Genomic DNA, 20,500 nt, shown 5'->3' with positions numbered 1-20,500 from the left:
TCTGGGCGACCTGAATGCAGACAGTGTTTAGGAAGGAGAACGTCTGTGCTTTTGCACTGAAACATTAATAACATCAGAACATTTAAGCTGTCATATGCAAAACCCCCCGGTTCAAGGAGCACAGGGAAAGCACCTTTCATCTTCAAGGCGATTCTCCGGTGGGTGCAGTTCTCAGAAAGCCAGTTAGCCAGCCGTGACCCAGACGTCGTCAAGATCTAAGGACGCGCTTCCCAGCCTGATTTCCCCTGCCTTGGGGCTCCCGTCTGATGCGTGAGCGTGTCTGTGCAGAGAGCAGGATGGGGAAGGCTGCGCGTATCGCAGCGTGCTGGAGCCAGCCCTGCTCGTGCTCGCTGTCTCGGGGCTGGAGCGCAGTCATTTGCATTTGACTTTTCAGCAAATTACAGCCTGGGAGAAGAAATCCCCTCAATACAGCTCCACCTGGAGAGGCACACATCTCCTGGACTCGCGTCAAGTCTCTTCCAGGCTGAATCCAGTCCAGTTACTGTAGGAGTAAATCAGCGCGGTGTTTGGCTTTTCTAATTCTGGTTCTCATCCCCTAGCGTTTCTGCTGCATTTGGTGATTTTCCCTGTGGCTTGAATGGTAAAGATGTGGTAACTGCTCGGGGATGGCTTGAAATCAAAGATTCAGTGTGGGTGTTGCTTTCAAATAGAGAATAAATGATGCTATTTAGAGAGCCGTGTTGCTATTTCAGGGCAGTTTGTTAGGTCTGGATTCTGAGAAGTGGTGAGAAAATATAATTGCTTTTGGGCTAGCGTGTCTCATATGGTGTGTCCTGAAATGATCCTCATGTACACATCGAGTTGGAACTGAGTACTGAGCCTGTCTGCATGCAGACTCCTTCCCCGTCTCACCCTCCTGTTACGCAGGATGGGAGGAGAAGGAGAAGATGCCTGTTGAAACTTTGCTCCCAAGCTTGCTGCAATGAGCTTAAAACACCAAACCACAAAGAATTCCCAAATGTAATAGGGACAGCAGTGTTTATTTGACTGAGACCCCATTGTGTTCTGAGTTGTGCAAACACGGGCATGTTTCCTATTTAATTAAGGCCGGTTTTATCAATAACGTTTCCCAAACAATTGCAGAGAGAAGGAGGGTAGCAGAGATAAGATCGCACGGTTACGCAGATGGGATGGGGTACAGCTCTTTTTGGCAGCCGGAATACGAGTTCTGCAGGAAACTGGTTTGCAGCATTGTTCTGATCCAGTATGCCAATGGTTTTAGCTTGTTACCTCTTTTTTTTCCCTGCAGTTTACTGCGTCTCTCGTCTTCCTTTTACAGTCTGAGCACCAAGCCTTGCTTTGACGGGAAGCGTAGCAGTGCAGATGCCTGCCAATTCCGAATGTCAGTGAGGAGCTGGAAACACGGGAAAGATTCCCAGCACTGGGGCAGCCAGAGCTTGGCAAGCTTGTGGGTCGGCATTGGTGCTCCAAGTTAACTTTGCACCAGAAATACAAGAGGCAGGCGCATGGTACAAGGCTGACCAGTTTGGGTCTGGTTGTTACTGGGCCTGGTTAGCTCAAGAGCACTGTTCCTGAGCTGTTAACCCTCTGTGTTGGCCGAGGCCAACGTAGCCAAACTGCATCTCGCTGTGCTGGTTTAGGTATGCAGAAACACAACAATTTCTACCCCAGGTGCAAGAATTTGTGGCTGGGTCATGATTTTTATCGCCAGGGTTAAGGCAGGATTATCCCATTCACTGCAGTAGGTTAAATGCCTCTGAGGTGTTCCTGTTTTCTCCAGCTTCTCCTGACGTGGTAGAAGAGTGTTCTGGCAGTATAAGCTCTCCCTGGTGGTGGAGCAGATGTTGTGGGATGTCTTCAAAGTTGGTGGACGCTTGTACTCATCTCCATGACCTCCCAAAATAAAGGACATGCTGGTGTGCCAGCAGCGGCACAAGTTTCTGTCTTTGGGGGATTTCTGGAGCAGAGGATTTACTGGATTTGCTGTTGTGCAAGGAGCATGCCAAAGCTGTGCTCTCCGTCACTGCTCTGACACTCCGTTTAAGTGTCCTGTGCAATACTGTAGCCTCTGGCACACGAACCACAGCGTTGCAGTGTTGGAATCTCGTTAGCCGTGTGGGCAGGAGAAGCTCCACGGCCCGGACCGCGTGGCGCAGGGAAGTCATTGTCTCAGCAGCAGACCAGCTAACTGGCTCTGAGCGAGCAGAGAAGCTGCAATAAAGGGAGGAGGATGGCTCCCAGACCGTCCCCAAAGTTCTCAGCGAGCCTGACCATAGCTGACCCATCCCTCGCACGGTGCATTGCTGCGTGTTCCTGAAAGGCTTTGGGGTCCATTCTCAGACTGCTTCTCTGGGGTCACCTGGGGATGGAGACTGCCTCCTAGAATTTGCCCGGGAGCTTATGAAGCTGGAGGAAATCATCTACTTCTTAGTTTTCTCCCCACACTGTAGATGAAGATGCCGACCCACTGGCCAGGCTGCCTTCAACCAGGCTGCAGAGGAGCCTTTGAGGAGAAGGTCAAGATAGCCTGCTCCCTTCTCAGCATCTCAGAGCTGGCTGAGCCTGCTGTAGTCCCACGGTGCCCTTGAGCCAGAGGAACAAGCCTGAGAATCAGCCACAGGCCAGCCAATTATTTTGATTTATTTTCTTTTCTTTTCCTTCAGACGAGAAGGGTTTGAAAAACACATAATGGTGCATTTTATCAGAGAGCTTTAAATGGTGTGATTCATTCCCCGTGTTCTTGGCATGACGCTCCTTGGTTGATTTTTTGGATATCCTCGCAGTTCTGTTCGTGCCAAGCACTGTATGGAAGTGCCCCGTGGCAGACAACCTGCTCTGCCCATATGCTAGCTTTAAAAAAAGCACCTCATAATAGGAAGTCTTTATATCACGCGCCAAGATGCTTTGGGCTTGTTAAATATATTTTGCTTGTCAACAACTATCCGATTGAAAAAGCAGCCTTGGTGCGAATCGCTTTTGAGCGAGTTCATTTGACTCAAGGGATATTTGCAAGCACTGAAACAAGTTGGATCACGGGGGTAAAAATACGCAGTGCTTTCCTGATCAAAACCACAATCTGGTGACCCTTTAAAGAAATATCTTTAAACTTTCAGCAGTGCAGAGATTTTCCCAGTTAGCAGATTTGTGAGGAGTGGAGGAGGCTTGCCGGGGCAGGTGCTTCTGGAAGCCACTTGATGTGTTACCAGGACGCTTGGTGCAGCTGATGCAAGCTGAACATCGATGTACAGGAGTATGGGTGCAACAAGACCAAACCTCCTGCTGTCCTCCTTCGCCTGAAGTCGGTATTGCTCAGCGGGGTTCGCTGGCTGCAGCAGCGGGTTCCCCGCGGGCTCATTAATCACGCGCGGTGCCGTGTGCTCCTCAACAGGTTCGTTTGTAAAGCCAGCACCGGGGCTCCCAGTGGCACCGAGAGCTCTGCTCCCTGCCCGCTCCATCCTTGCTGGCTTCTTGTCGGAAATTGTCCGCCCAGCCAGCTCCCCTGCCAGCTCTGCAAGTCACCTCTGGCCTGGGAGTGATGGGAACGGGAGCTGGTGGCTCCTTGCAATGCTTCTCTTTGTCTTGAATTATTACAGATTCTGTTCTGTGCACGTCTCCTGCTGTCCCTGGGCTGCCGGTCTGGTCATGCTGAGATTTGGACACTAGCTATTTGCGTCTTGTCTTGCAACACAGCTTCAAATTAGCTTTGTCTGCTCAGAAAATCAGGTGCCCAGCGCCTGTAAGCTAGGAAAAGGTCTTACCACAGAGCCTCTTTCACCATCTTTGCTGATTCAGAGATCATTTTAAAATGTCTGATTTGATGGTTCATTCTTTCTCCCCTACGTTTCTCCTGGATGATGGTGTTATGGTGAGAGGCTAAGGGGACAGCTGTCTTGGATCACATGGAAAATACTGTTTCGCAGAACATTTTTATTGCTGGTGGTGAAGAAGTTCAACGTTTCTGCTTCATTTCCAAGGCCAGCAGTGTAGGGCTATGAAGCGGTGCTGCTGTTGGAGCCTGCGGAAAGTCTGACGGCCTCAACCCTGACATCTAGCAGCTTTGGGCTGTTTCTCATTCATTGCTGGCGAGGTTGTTTTGCAGAGGTGGGTCAGGGTTATCATCCTAATATGACATGTGTGGGTGAAATGGCTTGCTGAAGGTCCCACAGACCATCAGGGGTCACACCGGGGGTAGGAGCCCATTGTTTGTGGGGCGTGTACTGAAGAAGCACAGCTTCTTCCCAGCTTGCGAAGAGGAATCATGGTAGTTTGGCCCCATTTCTGCCTGTCCTGTGGGGAGGCGATGTTTCTGGAAGTGAGGGGGTGTGTGAAGGTAAAGTTTGCAGTTTTTTGTGAAAGACTGTCTGCGTTCTCTGTGGGGAGGAAGATGAGTGAAGTCAGCTCTCCATCACCAGGACCGGAGTGTAGAGGTGAGGCAGGCAGGGTAAAGGGGTTGCTCTGATGCTGGAGGTGGTGGTGGAGGGACAGGGAGCTGCAGAGGAGGTGGAGGTGCTCAGGGAGAGGTGCTCGCTGTGGCTCACACGTCCCCGTGTGTCTGCAAGGCTCCCTGCTCCCCTTGGGCACCAATAGGCGATGAGGAGCAAGGGGCTGAAGTCACACTGATGGGAAAAACGGGGATGTTGGATCTGCGTCGCTTGTTCCAAGCACTGGAAAGCGCTACTTGCAAGGAGCCAGTGTTGGTGGCAGCCCTGCTTGGAGCAGGAACCTGTTAGAGGCTGCTTCTGACCACCACTTGTGTGAGCTTCGGTGAGTTTCGGTGAGCTGCTGCTACAGTCTCCTCTGCCTGCCCACTCTTGGCAGCTGCCTGCGAAAGAGAACAAACAGCAGGACTGGTCTGGGGCTGAGCGACTCGTTCCAGCTACCCACATCCAGCCGGCAAACTTGTTTAGCCAAAAACCCCACGATGGACAAAGCCTGAGCGTGGGGATGCCGAGGAAACGCCGCTCCGCGGGCTGTTTCAGCCCAGCGGCGGGAGGTGGCTCTCCAGCGTGTTAACACGAATTAACCTTGATCTCACCGGTGCCGTCGGTGACACAGGTTTACGAGCTTGGGAAGCGCCCCGGTACGTACGTGGATGGCTGAGGACCATTCTCCTGCTCCTGCAGCTCCCCGGGTAGCTGAGTAAACGGGGTGTGCCCGCATCCGCTGCAGCAAGCCTCCTGTTGTGCCGCAGACGCAACCTTGCCGGGCTGGTGTTTGCACAACTGCCGCACAAAGGCGGTTTTTAACAGCAGCCTGCTTCGTGCACGCACGCATCCGAGTGACGTGGAGTGCTTAAGTTCAATTAATAATTCTCCTGCCTTCTGTTGAAAGGCTGCTCGTGCTTAACCCGTGCTGGTGTAAATGCTGAAAAGGGTCGGGAGCGAGTTTGGCAGGCAACCTGCCGGCTTAAGAAAGAGCAGGGGGGGGAAAGAAGAAAGAGAAGGATCTCCCAGTTTGACATATTTACAGCCTGGAGAGCTTGGAAAGAGCATGCCGAAGTAACAGGCAGCAGGGATTAATGTGCTTGCTTCTGAGAAGGCTGATGAAAGGAGAAAAGAGGGAGAAGTTACAAAACGGCTGTTTGTTGTGCTGGGAGCCGAGGAGAGCACAGCTAGGGGCGACGGGCAGCGCTGAGGCCAGCACAAAAACCTCCTCCCTCTTCTCTTCTCAGCCCCTCGATCTGCTCCGTCCTCACCTATGCCCAGTGGACAGCCAGGGTCTGAAGCCTGCAGAGGTGTTGCAGGAGATAAAAGCCCTCCAGCTAGAACAATCCCTCCAAGCACTTCTCCCTCAGCTTAAAAAGCATCTCGGAGATAATAATTATTTTTTTTTGTTATTGCGGTTAATTAGGTGAAGGTTATGCACTTGCTCGATGCAAGTGGAGCTGCACTGTGCAATGAGTTAAGGGTTTAAATGCTGGCGTGGCTTTACATGTGTGAAATAAAATGCCATTCTGCTGCCAGTGCGTGAAGCTTTTGCATGCGGGCTCTCCTAGCAGCGCTTTCAGATAACCGTTCTGGTGTGTGCACTTGATGAAATAGTGGAGATTATTACAGCTACTGGGAAAAAAAAATGAAATTCTGAAAATATTTGCTTTTTTTTTTTTTTTTAATTGTTTTCTAGTATTTCCCACAGTGTAGGAGATGCAGTGCATTGGGTGCTCCATGTGACGGATGCTCACTCCTGGGTTGAACAGGAGTCACTGGAAGCCCCCCGTGTGTGCTCTGTCTCTACAATACCATGCTGCATGTGCTTACAGACATCCAGTTGTGCACGACTGCAGGTTCCCGAGGTGCAAAGGCCAGGAAGTTTTGTCTTGAGCATCACTCCTGGCCTTCTCCATCATGGGGCAGGAGCACTCCCAACACCACAACCCTACATTCTGGTGGCACTGGGCCATAAATGTCTTTGTGAGATTTGATCCTGATTTAAAAGCTTCAAGCAATATCCTCTCTGTCTTCAGTGGAAAGTGTTTCAACAGCTGATTACTGTCACTATTAAAAATAGACATCTTATTTCTGTTCTGAATTTGTCTGGCTTCTGCTCTTTGTTGCTCAATCCTGCTTTGTCTCTGGATTAAATTAGTCTTTTGGTGTCAAGTATTCTCTGTTTGTAAACACTTTCAGACTGTGATCAGAGAACCTGCATTATAAACACGTGTGTATGTCGTGCCCCTTCATGTGTTGATGGTATCCTGAATAGCTGCAATTCAAAGAATAATAAAATAATAGTTTTTTTTTTTTCTTTTGTTTCCATTTAGTCTTTCAAATAAAATTAGGTCCTGTCTTTTTTTATCCGAGCTCCTTTCAAACAAGCACAATGCCGTTGTTTAGGTTTCTGATTAAGGACGGCGCTTAATTCCCAGCAAATAAAAACCCAGTGGGAATAGAGTGCTCCTTCTGTTTATGCTGGAGCTGCTTGGGCTGTGTGGTCAGCGGGGAATTGGTGTTGATGGGGCATTTCTCGCTCTCCAGGCTGGCTGTAGCTGCTAATATGAAGACTGTCAATTCAGCACTCTGCAGTGGGATGGAAAGTTCAGATATTGTGGTTAAGAAGGAAAACCAGGTCCTCGTGCAGGTGCCTCAGGATAGGATGTGAGTAGTCGCTGGTTGCCTGTTTTGGACGTGCAGTTCCTCTTAACCTTATTTTAGCCGTCTGAAGCTAGGTCTAGGTCAGTAAGCGTGGTCGTGGCAATCGGAGGTGACGTGTTGAGTGAAAGAAGTGGTGCCGAGGTCCTCGTGTCTACCCTGTGCGTGTCCCTGGAGGTTTCACTCCAAAGCCAGCTCCTGATCCTAGCTAAACTGCTAATGGAAGAGGCCTCCGAAAGGTGAGGCAATTGCTTCAAATCGGTCTGCAAGCTTCTTTTCAGCTTCCCCATTGTGAGACAGATACGCCTAAATTCGGCAGGATGAATTACCCTTTGGTGGTTTCTCTTCCTCTCCATCAGCTGACAGGTCGCAGACAGCTGATGCAAGCTGACACCCAGGTAATGAAACGAGATGAGTCCCACCTCGGGTGACCATCATCATCATCCACGGTATGCTGCAAGCTCACAGCTACAGCTTGTGGGTATAACACAACCTGCTGTGCAATACGAGGCAAAGTCTCAAGGAAGAGGAAGGTCTTTTTTTAGACCAGCCAATCCCAGTGAAAAAAAAAAAAAAAGGCAAGGGAAAAAAAAAAACAAAACAAAATACCACAAACTTTGGAGCACGCAAGCCTTGCTTTCAGTACGTTGCCTTCTGTCATCACAGCTACCACGACCGTATCTGGGTGAGCTAAGAATAGGAGATTTCCTTGAGAAATGTTTTTGTTTATTTTATTTTTGTATTTTTAAATTGTCTGAACCTCGGCGACCTTTTTTCTTAAGGATCCTGGAAGAATAGCCTGATCAGAGAGTATTGTTGTAGTAAGGAGGGCAGTTGGGAGCAGCTGTGTTTCTCTGGCTTGTTCCAGGTGACCTGCAAGGTTTTGTTGACAAAATTGGAAAAGAAACCATGAAGTGGATAAACCTCTGAACTTTGTCATTTTTTGCTGCTGGATTAGAGGTAGAGAAGAGGAGCATGACATTTGCATCTATGATACTAGTGGGTTGCCGTTGTCTGTGGGTCCGTTGTAATGTAGGCAGGTAGCAGGCAGTCTGTGCCAAAGGGGATATATCCAGAATATCTTTCTATTAAAAGGAATTAAATTATTTGCAAATATTTGCAAAGATTTGTCTGCTGGGAAACAGCAGTTCAACTCAGGTTTTTCCTGGAAATGTTTTTAGGGATTTTTTAAAGGGATTTTTTGGAATGAAGTAACTGGGCAGTAGTGAGAAGGGCTGAATGAAGGATGGTGGCACCTAAGGAGGCAAGGGCAGAGTGGTGATGGAGGCTGAGAAGAGGGAACAAGTCTGGGAGATGAAGTGATGAAAATACCATGAGTAGGACAAGAGGAAAGAGGATCAAAGGTGCATTTTTAAGACAGAATGAAGATGTATAAAATGTGCTTCTTTTTAATGGGGTGTAACCCGTCTGTTAGCTGTCTCAATAGAAAGCTATAAGCAAGACAAAGCAAGGGGGATTTTACTCCTTGTAAAGCTATGATTTAGTATTACACTTGTTTTTGGATGGACACGAAGTAAAATTACAGCCTCGGAGAGATTCACAGCAGAGCAGCTAACACACTCCTTACCCTGTGATTAAAAAAAAAAAAAAAAAAAAGAAACACAAACCTTTTTGGCAATCAAGAAGGAGTCAAAAAGCTGGACTATCTGTGTGTAAGAGGACCTAGTAATACTCACGGGCTCAAGCCCTGGCTGGTGGCTTGGCAACTACTGAAGGCAGGGCGCTAAACATAAAAAGAACAAGTGTTTTATGTGCTTATCTTACTTATAACAGCGTGTATAAATGATACTGAAATAAAGTGCAGTGGGGATTCATATATTTTTATTGTCTGTTCGTTTCACAATGGAGCATGTGTCTGGTTGGGAAGCCCAAGCTCTTGCTAAATCTTAATTGCCTGCCCCTGCTCATCATACGGTAAAGGTTGTTGGCTAATTGAGGGCGGTTTCTAAATCAGGATTCTGTACACACAAAATACCCTGTTATTTTCTCATCTGTCTAGACAGGTCACCTAATCCGGTATTAAGATGCTGAAACAGGAGGGGAAAACATTTTTTTGAAGCTTTCGTGTTGAAGAATTCACATGAGTTTGCCGAAGCCGGGATTAGGAAAGCTGTACTTAAAAAACGGAGCTACAACTGTTCAGTTCGTACGGAGTATAGATGGCAGAAAAGATGTTTCTTTATAGTGGCAATTAAAATACTTGCACCGAAGGGTTGTCTGGAGCCTGGCTGAGAAGTGGAGAGTATTGCAGAATGGGTATGGGTTGAAATAAATCCTGGAGACTTTTCTAGTAAGAGTTAGTTCGACTATGAGTTTATAATAGCTCACGAATGGGCAGGTCTAGCCAGGTTAAGATGTATTTCTTCTTGAAGATGACTAGGATCATGTATTAAGGTACTTAGCATTGGGGGGGATGTGAACAGTGAATTACTGTTCATTATTTCCTCTGACATAGTTTTAGAGGACGCCCTCAATTGGTTTGGGTTGTGGTTTTGAAACCACCAAAAGGCCATTGATGTTTGCCAAAGGTTTATAGGTTGGAGCTCCTCGCCACAGAACTGATGTGAAGGCCAGGAGTGTGGAGGGATTCAAAATGGAGTTGGCTGGTGAAATCCCCCACTCCCCCTTACAACACCTCTTCTCACAGATAACTAGTGATAGGACTGGAGGGAATGACCCCTCATCTCTGCGTTTGTGTGTGTCCCTTGAGGGGTGGCCTTCTCTTTCATATGAGCCTCTGACTGGTGAGGATTTAATCTATATATCATGGAGCAGATCCGGACTAATTGCCGAGGGAGGCCCTCATTACCCGGAGTGCTGTGTTCCTGGTTATCGCAACCATTCTGAAAATCCCCTTTCAAAGTGGATTAAGCTAACCAAGAACAACGCTCCTGTCCCAGATGAGGAATGTCCACAGGAGGAATGGAAAGGCCTCAAGGCCAAGCAGAGACAAGTACTAAGGTGTCTGCAACTGGGAATTAAACCCATCTCACCAGTTGCTGTAGGAAAGGAGCTTTGCATCCTCTTCCTCTCTTATCTGTTGATTGCAAAACCTGGGGGAAAAAACTTCTTGCTGCTACTTTTTCCAAGTATTTTACTGCTTTTAAATCCTGCTCACTTGGAAGTAACTCCAGCATCTGTTTTTGGCTGCTCACAGCTTCTCTGCTTGTCTAATGGCCATGATTCGTGACTCTTGCCGTGGACTAGAAAGCATCGAATGCTTGACATGTTTGACTTCAGCTTGGAAATAACTCTCCGAACACCGATGGCTGGCTCCCTGTGACAAATATCTGCTAGCAAAGGTTTGTTGGGCAGGAGATGAAAACGGTGAGATGATTGATGTCAGGGCAGGTAGGAGTTTTTAGCGTGGCTGCAAGCAGGGCCGGCTCCCTGACCCTGTTACGTTGTTGAGCGGCGGTTGGGACATGCTGTATTGGCAGGAGCAGTTTGCTCTGTGCTAATATCTCTTGCAGGTGAGCCCAGAGTGGATTGAGCTGAAGTTGTTCCAATTGAAACTAAATGTTTTCAAAATGGTTGTCAAGAGCACCAGTAGGACACTTTTTATACCACTGCTTAAATCACTCCTGACTGCAGTCTGGAGTCGCCTCTGTTATATAAATGCTTTAAGATCCTGGAGTAAAATGGACTGTCCAAATGAAATCATTATTGCTTTGTACTTCATTAGCACACCGGGGCATATACTGCAATAGTTGGGCAATTTCTCAAGTGCAAAGGTTTGGTTCTTCTCCTGGTGATGCAAGAGAGAAGCAGGAGTCTTTGACACTGGCCAGGTGCTGGGAGAACTGGGGAAGAGTTGAGAAGGAGCATCCAGCAGCTTGGCAACAGGTAGTGGCAGTATACTGGTTCTTGGACTTCTCTGCTTTCAGTAAGTGTTGGGAATCTTATGCACACGTTGTCCAAATTGTTAGGCATCAGCTCCTTCCAGGGCTGGTGATTTCTGGGCTTGTGTTTCTCCTTCACAGACTAGGACCGGTGCCTGGTGGAGTATGGGTCTTTGAACGCTGTGTCTTGGTGCTCTTGAGGACAGTTGTGAACTGACCCAGAACCTGATCTCTAGACATAAACATTTGTTTGTAAAGACATCCTACAGAGGTGATTCCTGAATAAGGTGTCACCTTAACCGTGAGCTTAGGCCATGCACTAAAATAAGGCTATGGGACCCGAGAACTAACAGCATGCACAGTTAAAAAATGGCCTCTAGGAGTTTGCAAAGAGGAATATAGGATGCTGCTTGGAGAAGGAGCTGTGTATGTCGGGTAGGTGGAGGTAAACGTGTTCTGGTCGGGACTGGTATGGGTTTGAAGTTCCCCTCACCAAAGACTAAGGCTGCTCCTGATGTGGCAGGACAATGCTGGCTCTAGGGGCTGCCATCACATGGATGTGAATTTTTGAACCGTCCCTTGTTGGCTTTCATCAGTTGAAACATTTTGTCTGTCTGTACCACTTCTGTAAGGGTTGGTTTTGATATCTGATCTCCATGCTTTGAGCTAAATCCTCTTTACCTAGTCCCGTAGTTAGACGATCTGAAGCTTGTGCTTTGTGGTTGCCACAAAGGCAAAGCGAAGCTTCATTACTGTGTTGTGGAGCTTGTCGGCACTGGGTATGTGGCTTTCTTTTTTGTTCTTTCAAAGCCTTTACCACAAAATTGCTGCTTGTGGAGGTTATATAAAGAGATGGGAGTCTGAAAATCCTCTGGCTTCTCTGGAAATAGTCTACATGGTGCAAGAGGGTGGGGATTTCTGGAGTTTCCAGTAGTGGTGCTCCAGGCCAAAAAGCTGTTGCATCCCAATTTGACCTCAGTTATCCTTATGCATCCTGTTTGGAAGGCTGGTTCTTGTACACAAGCTCACTTTCTTTCTGCTGGACATCTATTTTACAGAGTTCTTCAGGATTTTTAACTGCTGAGGTTACGCTTGAGCCGAGTTCCCTGAACACACTTGTCTGCTTTTTCCATAGGTTCCTTAGAAAGAGAGCTTGGACGGCATGCAAAGTTGTGAAATATCTGGAGACAGCACGGATGATCCTCTTAGTAGTGGCCTACGGAGAAAACGACAGCCTCGAATAGTAGTTATTGGTGCTGGGCTTGCAGGCCTGTCAGCAGCAAAAGCGCTCTTGGAAAGCGGTTTCACGGATGTAACTGTCCTTGAGGCGACTGACCGAATTGGAGGCCGCGTGCAAAGTGTGAAACTTGGTAAGAGCAGCGTTTTCAGGGTAATTAGTAATCCACTGGACTTCATTTTTTTTTTTTCTCCTAGCAAGCCTTTGTGTTGTTATGAAGTTCATTTGACCCTGGAAACTTGCTTTTTCAGTCAGTGTGCACGCCCGAAAGATTAGGTGAGGTATGGCACTATCAGGGCCGCGGATCCTTGGGCTCCTTGCAGGGTGGGTGGGTGAATGTGGGCTCTGCTGCGCATGTCTTCTGAGGGAGGGCTGCTCCAAAACAGACCATATTTCTACAAAATGAAGATCTTACCGATCATGCTCACTCTTACAGGAAGCGCTCTGTGGTAAAATAACTGTCTGAAGACAGTTTCCACCACCGTTTTCAGCTTGACTCCTGACTAGGAGCAGTCAGAGTATCTCCTGGCTAGCAAGCATCTGTTTCTCTGTGACTTACATCTCTTGCAAAGGGGCAAGCTCAAAGCTATCCTGTTTCACAAATAGCCACATTAATTTCCCTAGAACAAATTTACTGTGTAGGACACTACCCACTGTGAATCAGGCCGCTGGAAAAACCTCTTCAATGTATCCTTTCATCCTGATTTGCAGCTTTCCTACCTCTGTGGATTCCTTTCTGTGTGTAATAGAGGTGCAGACACTGGATATTTTAATTCATTGTCAACTGGAAGGGCTTGTAAAATTTCTAAATGTAAAGTTACTGGAATAAATGTTGCCCTTTGCAGCACAGTAGTCAATGAAACTTTCCTGGGTATCTAGAAGGGTGTTAACCTATCTCTTCTCCACAGGAGGTAAAAAGCTCTTCAATTTTACTGAATTTCCTTCCTGATCTCAATTAACTCGTTCTGTTTCTAATCCAGCACTCTGTGTATTTAATAACTTTGGCCTCTTGCTGGCCTCCTCATTTTTTTTTTAACGTCAGGTGCTTACATCACTTACTACGTTTTACTCGATAAGCTCACCGCAGTAAATAAACAGCAGTGTCCTATGAACTTTCAGAAGGGAAATGAATGAAAAGGTAGTCAGACAAATCTAATCTCCAGGGTTTGAATAGGGCACTTTACATTCTGCTGAGACTTGGCATAGAGGCTTGAATGGGAAGTGTGTCCTCTGCGCACAATACGCTGTGTTAAAAATATCCTGGATCATGTCTGCAAGAGGAGGGAAGTGTTAAAGGCCTGAAATCTTCAGGGAGCAATATATAATTTTGTCAGTGCACCTGTGAAATAACTCTGTGGTAGTAGCACAGAGACCAGTTCTCTCAGCATTGGACCCCCTTCATGTTACTCCTGTCTTTACCTTTGCTGGGAATCTACCTCCTGTTTATTACCACTTGTTAACCAACACGAGGCAGGAGCAGGCTCTTTGCAAATCAGAAGACTGGAAACTAAAGTTTTAGTCTTGATCTTTTAATATTTGTCTTAGAGCTACAAACTGTCTGTCTTTTTGCAAGATACCAAAATTATATTGCATAGGTACTGACCGCAGTTCTTTCCCAAGGTGGCTACATGTTCTGGCCCCCTGTGTGCTTCTCAGAGTCACACGGCTTTCAGCCAGACAATTTTGGAGCTCTTCTGGGTGGTGAAGTCTTCAAAAGCAGCACATGCCCAGAGCCTCCCTATTCCCTGGGACAAGGGCAAAAGGGCTGCATGATACTGGGCTGTTTTTTTTCCCCTCCCATACTGCTCAGAGCAGCAAGATTGCACCTGGGGCATGCAAGACCTGCTCATTTCTACTAACTGGCTAAAACTTTCAAAAAATGTTTCAAAAGTGATTATTCTGGGTCTTCAACATACAACCACTTTGACCTGCTTGTCTAACTGGAATTTTAATGGGAGTTCTCTGCCCACTCCCCTGTCTGTACACTGGGCTAAAGATCTAATTTAAATCTTCAGCAGAGCAATGACAGCCCCTCAGGGTTATATCCTAATACTTTTACTTCACCAAGCAATGCTGTATCTTGCAGGGGGCAGTATTTTCCTTCAGCTGAATAGAGCATGTTGCTACTAAGCTCAAGGGAATAATATGGATTTTCAGAGATTTGGTTCATCATCTCTAGCACAGGTGAGGCAGAGGGTTTGTGCTTGTGGATTGTGTGTTTCATGTACGTGATCTATAACATCTATATCCACTGCAGATATTTCACGGCAGGATGCCCAAGGAATAGTCAGGGCTTCAAAGGGAAGTGTGAAAATTCCCTTGCGTACTCAGAAGGCTTGCTATGCAATCTGTGCATTCCTTTGGAGCACTGCTGGTATGGTATATCGTTGTGTATAGTCCTCTTTGACTGCTGCTTGTATCTTGGTAATCACATTCACGGATTAGGAGGCAGATTTTTTCTATCTTTGTTGTATTGACTGATTCATTTGAAGTAGATTAATATTGAAACTAAAATCTTTTAAGGCCCTGGAAGTATATTAACTTTCTCTGCTTAAAAAGATGGCATTTAATTTTACACTTTTAAATGATTCATCGTGCAACTTACACTGGGTAACAACTGGCTTATCTGCTTGGGAGTAATGATAGCGCGTTTCTAAGTAGTACAGGCAAGAAAGACTCTTTTTAATTTGTTGGTATTTAATTGCATTCCCCACAGCTCCTGAAAACAGGAGAATCGGAATGCATCATTAATGCTACAGAGCACCAGTGCAGAGGGACCTGCTGGCAGGGATTTTCTTTCGCAGATCAGGTGCCCCGTAAATAAGACCTACATGCAGGAGGATTGTTAGTGTTGCAGAGAGCAAGCTCCTGACATAAAGCAGCAGGCAGCGTTCCTGCTGCTGATCTGGCATGTGGTGACTCGCAGGAGGATTGCATTAACAAGGTGACTGCCACATGCAATATTTATGAGCTTTGTACCTTTGGCTGCCAAGGTACAGCAGTCATTTCCGCTAGGCTGGGTGCTCTCGAAGTGTATTTGAGTTTGCAGCTCCTTAAGTATTCACGTTTGTGACTTGATGCTGCACGCTCTGAACCACACGCTTGGTATTAGGAACACCTAGAAATCTTTGCACTCTTGAGGGCTGTAATGCATATTTTGAAGGGCAGTCAGCCTGCTTCTTACCAACGAGGCTGCTGTCTGCTTGAAAAATCAGCTAGGTGGGGTTTCTCTTTGAGGTAGTGTCTCAGCTGAACAGCCACATTTCTTGGAGCTTTCACCTCTAACTTGACTACATTGGAACAGTGTTGTAATGTCTTTCTAGCTGAGCATCTATTTGCATGTTAAACAGTATGTGATGGCTGGTAACTGCAGGATGCTTTCTTCATCAAGCTGGATCCTATTAACGATCCCACTTAATCAGGCACTCACACACCTCTGCAGAGTGAGCTGCGCAGTGTGGTGCTGGCTGCAATGCTGGGAGAGCACTGCTTTGGCAGATTTTGCTGGAGCACTTAGCTTTGGATTTAGGAGAATCTGTAAAAATGTGAGTGCAAAACATGACTGAAGCTTATTTTTAGCACCTCCTTTCAGCTGCTGAACGTTTTCCTGTGCAGTCAGCCAACTGTGGCAGAGCCCTAGTACAAACCTTGTATAAAGAAGGAGGAGAGCAGGGCTGACCAAGCTCTGTTTGCAAACAGAGGCTACAGGTGATGAAGACAAAGTGTGTTTGGTGTTTAACCTGACAGGGCAGCTTTTTAAAGAACCTGATTTAAACTTCCACAGGCATAAATAATAAAATATGACTCGTTCCCTCATTTGGGAAATGGAAATACATTTTTGTATTGCAGTTAGTCTAACTATGGTAACACAAACCATCTTTGTAAATAACATTCATTTTTAATCACAGGACAGGGGTCATTGGCCATGCAGGCCAACATTGCTATCCCAGGGCAGTCCCAATTTTTCCTGCAGCTCCCTGATGTTGATCCTTTTCTTCTTGTGTCTCTGTATCTGTCCGCTCCTCTCCAAAACAGCAGATACTTGAAGTCTTTAGGTAATTTATATATGCTCTTTCCCTTCTATTTTAATATTTATTTAATGATCCTCTTATGTCCTTCTTGCAGTAGTACAGAGTAGCTTCTTACAGCTCTTTTCCTTTTCTCCCTCCCCAACTCCTCACTAATACATAGCTTGAGCTGCACTGGGAGCAGTACATCGTCTGCTGTCCCGTTGTGTTCTTAGGTGCAGGATTAGAGAAGATGATTTAGAAAGGCCAAGTAGCAAAGATAAAGCAGCTGGCAACAATGGTGGTAAGAACTGTGAACCTAAAAGATTCTGCATTTCATCTTAAGTATCAGAGGTGTGTAACTGTGGTGTATCTTTACTGGAAACATCCCATCCTTCTAGCACTATCTCACCTTGCATCCCGAAGGATTGGCTTGAAGAACACTGGTATTGCCCTTGTAAAAGAGAGAAAGCTTGCTTAACTGATGTTCAAACATGGTGTCCCTGGGCAATCGTTCTGCTTTTGAATGTATACAGTTTATTTAGGGCTGAATGGGATGCGCTTTCAGAAAAATGGGCTTCCATAACCTGTCTGCTTCGTTTACTCTCCTGCAGGGCACGCCACTTTTGAACTGGGAGCTACGTGGATCCATGGTTCGCATGGAAACCCAGTCTATCATCTAGCAGAAGACAATGGTTTACTCGAAGAGACTACTGATGGTGAGAGAAGTGTTGGCCGGATCAGCCTTTACTCAAAGAATGGGGTGGCTTATCATCTTACCAACAACGGGCAAAGGATCCCGAAAGATGTGGTTGAAGAATTCAGTGATTTATACAACGAGGTTGGTATTCAGCTGCTCTGCCAGGTTTGCCTGAAACACTAGGAGCCCTTGGTATTCCAGGTACCGGACAAGGGTAGAAAACCAGTCATGTCTTGAATTTCTTTTCAAAAAATCAACACTTATTTTGCTCTCATCTGCTTAATTATAACCGATTTGTCTCTGATGTGCGCTTAACTCACTGTTGTTAGGATGAACAATCTTTCCACATTTGTCATCAGTTTAATCACTTCCAGCAGCTATTGCTGGTGAGATCCAGTCATTTGCTCTAGAAAGTTGCTACTTAATTGAAAGGGTAAAGGAAGGATCAAATTACTAAACAAAGTAGAACGCAAAACCTTAGCAACAACCAGCTAAATATTGTAGCCTGCGACATTTTATTGACGTTACAAATACCATAATGTGCAGTGTAGTATGCCAAAGTCAGTGCAGTAACGTAGGAATGGCAAGTTTTGTTGCATCAGAAGGGAAGGAACATCTTTTCTGGTAGATTCAGACCAGCGTTGGCTTCAGCTTGAAGTTATTCTGACTTCTTTTGCTCAATGTTTACTGATGTCCTCTTCCATTCAGTGTAGATGAAGGCCTCAGTATGTGACAGAAGAGCAAAACTGGAAAAAAAATAAAACACAAAAAAATACAGAAGTAGAACCTAGAAGTACTAAATAGAAGACTTCAAGATGGGAATGGAAATGCACATTTAGTGGAAAGATTAAGCTCTGCTGAAGAAGCTATAAGCCAATGTTAGATGCTTGGACAGAAAGGGCCATGTTTACTTTGATGTAGGTATGCAATGCTGCTAGTGATCCTAGTGTTTCTTCAAGAGGAAAAATGGGGCTTCTTATACTGATTTGTGTGATGAACACACGAAATAGGCAGATTGGTATTACGTATTGGTATAACGTCTGCTTTCAGTAGCAAGGTTTAGTTTTAGGCAGAGTAAGAGAAAGAAGGAGGCTTGCTAAAGTTCAATATAATTATTCCCCACATTTTTTGTATATCATTTATGAAGTATGTTTAAGGAGGTCAATGCAGAATGTCTAGTTCTCCTTTCTGCCCAGGTAATATGACCTCTCAGTGGGTTATTTAAAACACAGCAAAACATTATTATTTTCATCAGTCTGTAGTCATGCCCGAACCCTTCAGATTTTCATCTGACACTGAACTTCACTGGTATTTGACACATGGCTGAACACACACTAGATTGAGGTTACTCTTAGATATTTAGTGTTTAAAAATATGTCTGAGAGCATTTAGAAAGTCATCAAGAGAAAAATCACTGTAGCCTGAAAAGAATTATAAAGAACTGAACGTGGAGCAGGAATGTGGATTTTTTGCTTGGAAAGACTTTTAATACTTTGTCCTGGGGCTCTGATCTGGAATCCATGATGAGATGGCATAGAATTATTTCAGTTTTAGGGAGGAGGAATAGGAATTTCAAAGAAGCCCATTATGGTAGGAATTTAAAAAGTTTTGGAATTCAGCATGGAATTATTTAGGAATTCAACATGGAAGGTAATTCTTTCTGGATGAATGCAGGTGGATATTATTTATCTGAACAGTGTTTTCACTTTACTGGATCAAAACCAGAACCACAGCAAGCTAGAAAAAAAGACAGCTAAGATGTGGAGCAGGATTAACAGTAAATAAGAGTAGAAGAGAGAAGAAATAAGTGAAAATACTGTAGTGAGCAGCATTACTTATGTAAATGGAACATCACCAACTTCATGCAGTGCTCAGTGATCATCCTGACTTAAAGATGTTAAGAAAACCTCCAGCAAAGGGAGTGTGTCAGAGGCAGGCAGGCTCTGATGGAAGAGAATACAAAGATGAGAGCTACTTAGCTTTGAGATACAGCCGATAAGATAAAGGCTGTAACAAGGTGCCAGTGTTTTAAAAATGATTAATTTGGTAAATCTACCCTTCCTTTTAAAGCAAGAGAAAGGGGACAGCCAGTGACATGAGAGAACAACACATTAAAAGTTAATCTTCTTTACGCAACACGTAATTAGCTTATCGTTGCCACAGGATATCTTTATCGCTAGGAGACAGAAAAGGATTTCACATTTATGGATTGTAAAAATGTCTACAGCTACTCTGCAATAAAAAAAAATATGTAGGGGACAGCTTAAGCCAAGAAGAGGACATCAGCCAGCCTCTAATTGCTGTTGCTGGGGAGGTGCTTTCTCTGTAACCCATCAAAGTGTGCTGGAATTTCTTGTGGGGCAGCTTACAGTTTTGTTTAGCTTCTTGTCCCAGCCTCTTTGGGATGTCAGATTGGCCAGTCTTTAGTGATTTAAGACAGTAGACTGTTTGTTCTTCCCACTTCTGTTTAGGAAAAGTGGGAATGAAGGTGGTCTATGTGATCTCCTGAAAAACACCAGTTAAAAAGACTGTGAAGTACAAGTGCCACAGTGGGTTGGAAGACAGAAACATGTGCAGCAGGCATGCAGCTTTGGGAACCTTTTCCTCTGGCATAAATTGCAAAGAATGTTTCTGTTTACATGTGCTGAGTCAGCCTGGTGCATTTCTATTTTTTTCTTCCACCACAGCTTTTTTTTTTTTTTTTTTAAGAGTCCATTTCCATTCCATTATTATTATTATTGTTGGTAGAAATTTGGTCTTCAGTTCTGTCCCTCTACATTTTTGAGGTGGGATTTTTGGTGTTACAACATCATGAAGCTGTCCAGCGTAAACAGCCATTTTACAGATCACCGGGCCCTGAGGCCAGGCTCCTTCTCTGCTGCGTAGGAACTCCCAGCTCCTTCTCAGAGCCTTGGGCAGCCTGCTGCTAGCAGTCCCAACATCATCTTGTGTCATCTCTCAGCCTGCATCTCCTGTAGAAGAGGCTTAGATAGCAAAGGCTGTGACACAAACTGTCCCGACGTACAAAAAAAAAAAAAAAGCAGCAAACACATGATGTATGTAAAGCCTAATCAAGGACTGGCATTAACAGTGGAAAATGTAGTCCTGAATGAACAGGGGCTAAATTTGTCACAGGTTCAAGTGCCTGCCTTCCCCTGCACAGCCGGCTCACTTCCCAGGCACTCACTCGTGTGCTTGGGCCCTAGCCTATGCCTCCAGCTCTGCGTCTCCACCTGCATTTCTCTAGTCCCAGTCATCTTGTCATTTGGACACCCAATTCAAGAGCACGCAAAGTGCAGGGCATCTCCCTTGAGTGTTTCACTTGCGTATGTGGAGTCAGTGAGGCTGGAGCCTGCCAAGGTGAGGTCTGTCCCTCTGTACGCTGAATTCCCCTGCTGTGAAAGGCCGAGCACCCCATTACCACTCAGCTGTGCCTCACCAGTTCATTTGGAGAGTCCTTACTCTTTTCCAGGCACTTATCCAATCTTTTTTTGGCTGGCTTCTGCTTCTCTACAAGTTTTGCTTCTTTTTGTTTGCAGTAGCCTGGATTTTTAATAGCCGTGGGGATGCCTCACAGAAGCCTTTATTTGGTTACAAGGAAGCTGAGCAGGCTTCATTTCTAT

At 45.7% G+C, this 20,500-nt stretch overlaps 1 protein-coding gene across 2 annotated transcripts in view; it reads left to right on the top strand.

The window, feature by feature from the left end:
- Nucleotides 1–20,500, top strand: part of SMOX (spermine oxidase) — an 82,026-nt gene that overhangs the window by 47,250 nt on the left and 14,276 nt on the right. For both annotated transcript variants that reach the window (XM_083833705.1, XM_083833704.1), the window contains 2 exons: nucleotides 12,069–12,303; nucleotides 16,792–17,018. In XM_083833705.1, coding sequence (XP_083689831.1) covers nucleotides 12,096–12,303; nucleotides 16,792–17,018 — 435 coding nt within the window. In that variant the 5' untranslated portion in view covers nucleotides 12,069–12,095. The remainder of the gene's footprint in view (nucleotides 1–12,068; nucleotides 12,304–16,791; nucleotides 17,019–20,500) is intronic.

This window comes from Anser anser, assembly GCF_964211835.1.
Source record: "Anser anser genome assembly, chromosome: 4".
Taxonomy (NCBI): domain Eukaryota; kingdom Metazoa; phylum Chordata; class Aves; order Anseriformes; family Anatidae; genus Anser; species Anser anser.
The sequence above is the reverse complement of the archived record's forward strand: the minus strand, read 5'-3'. Positions and strand labels throughout refer to the sequence as shown.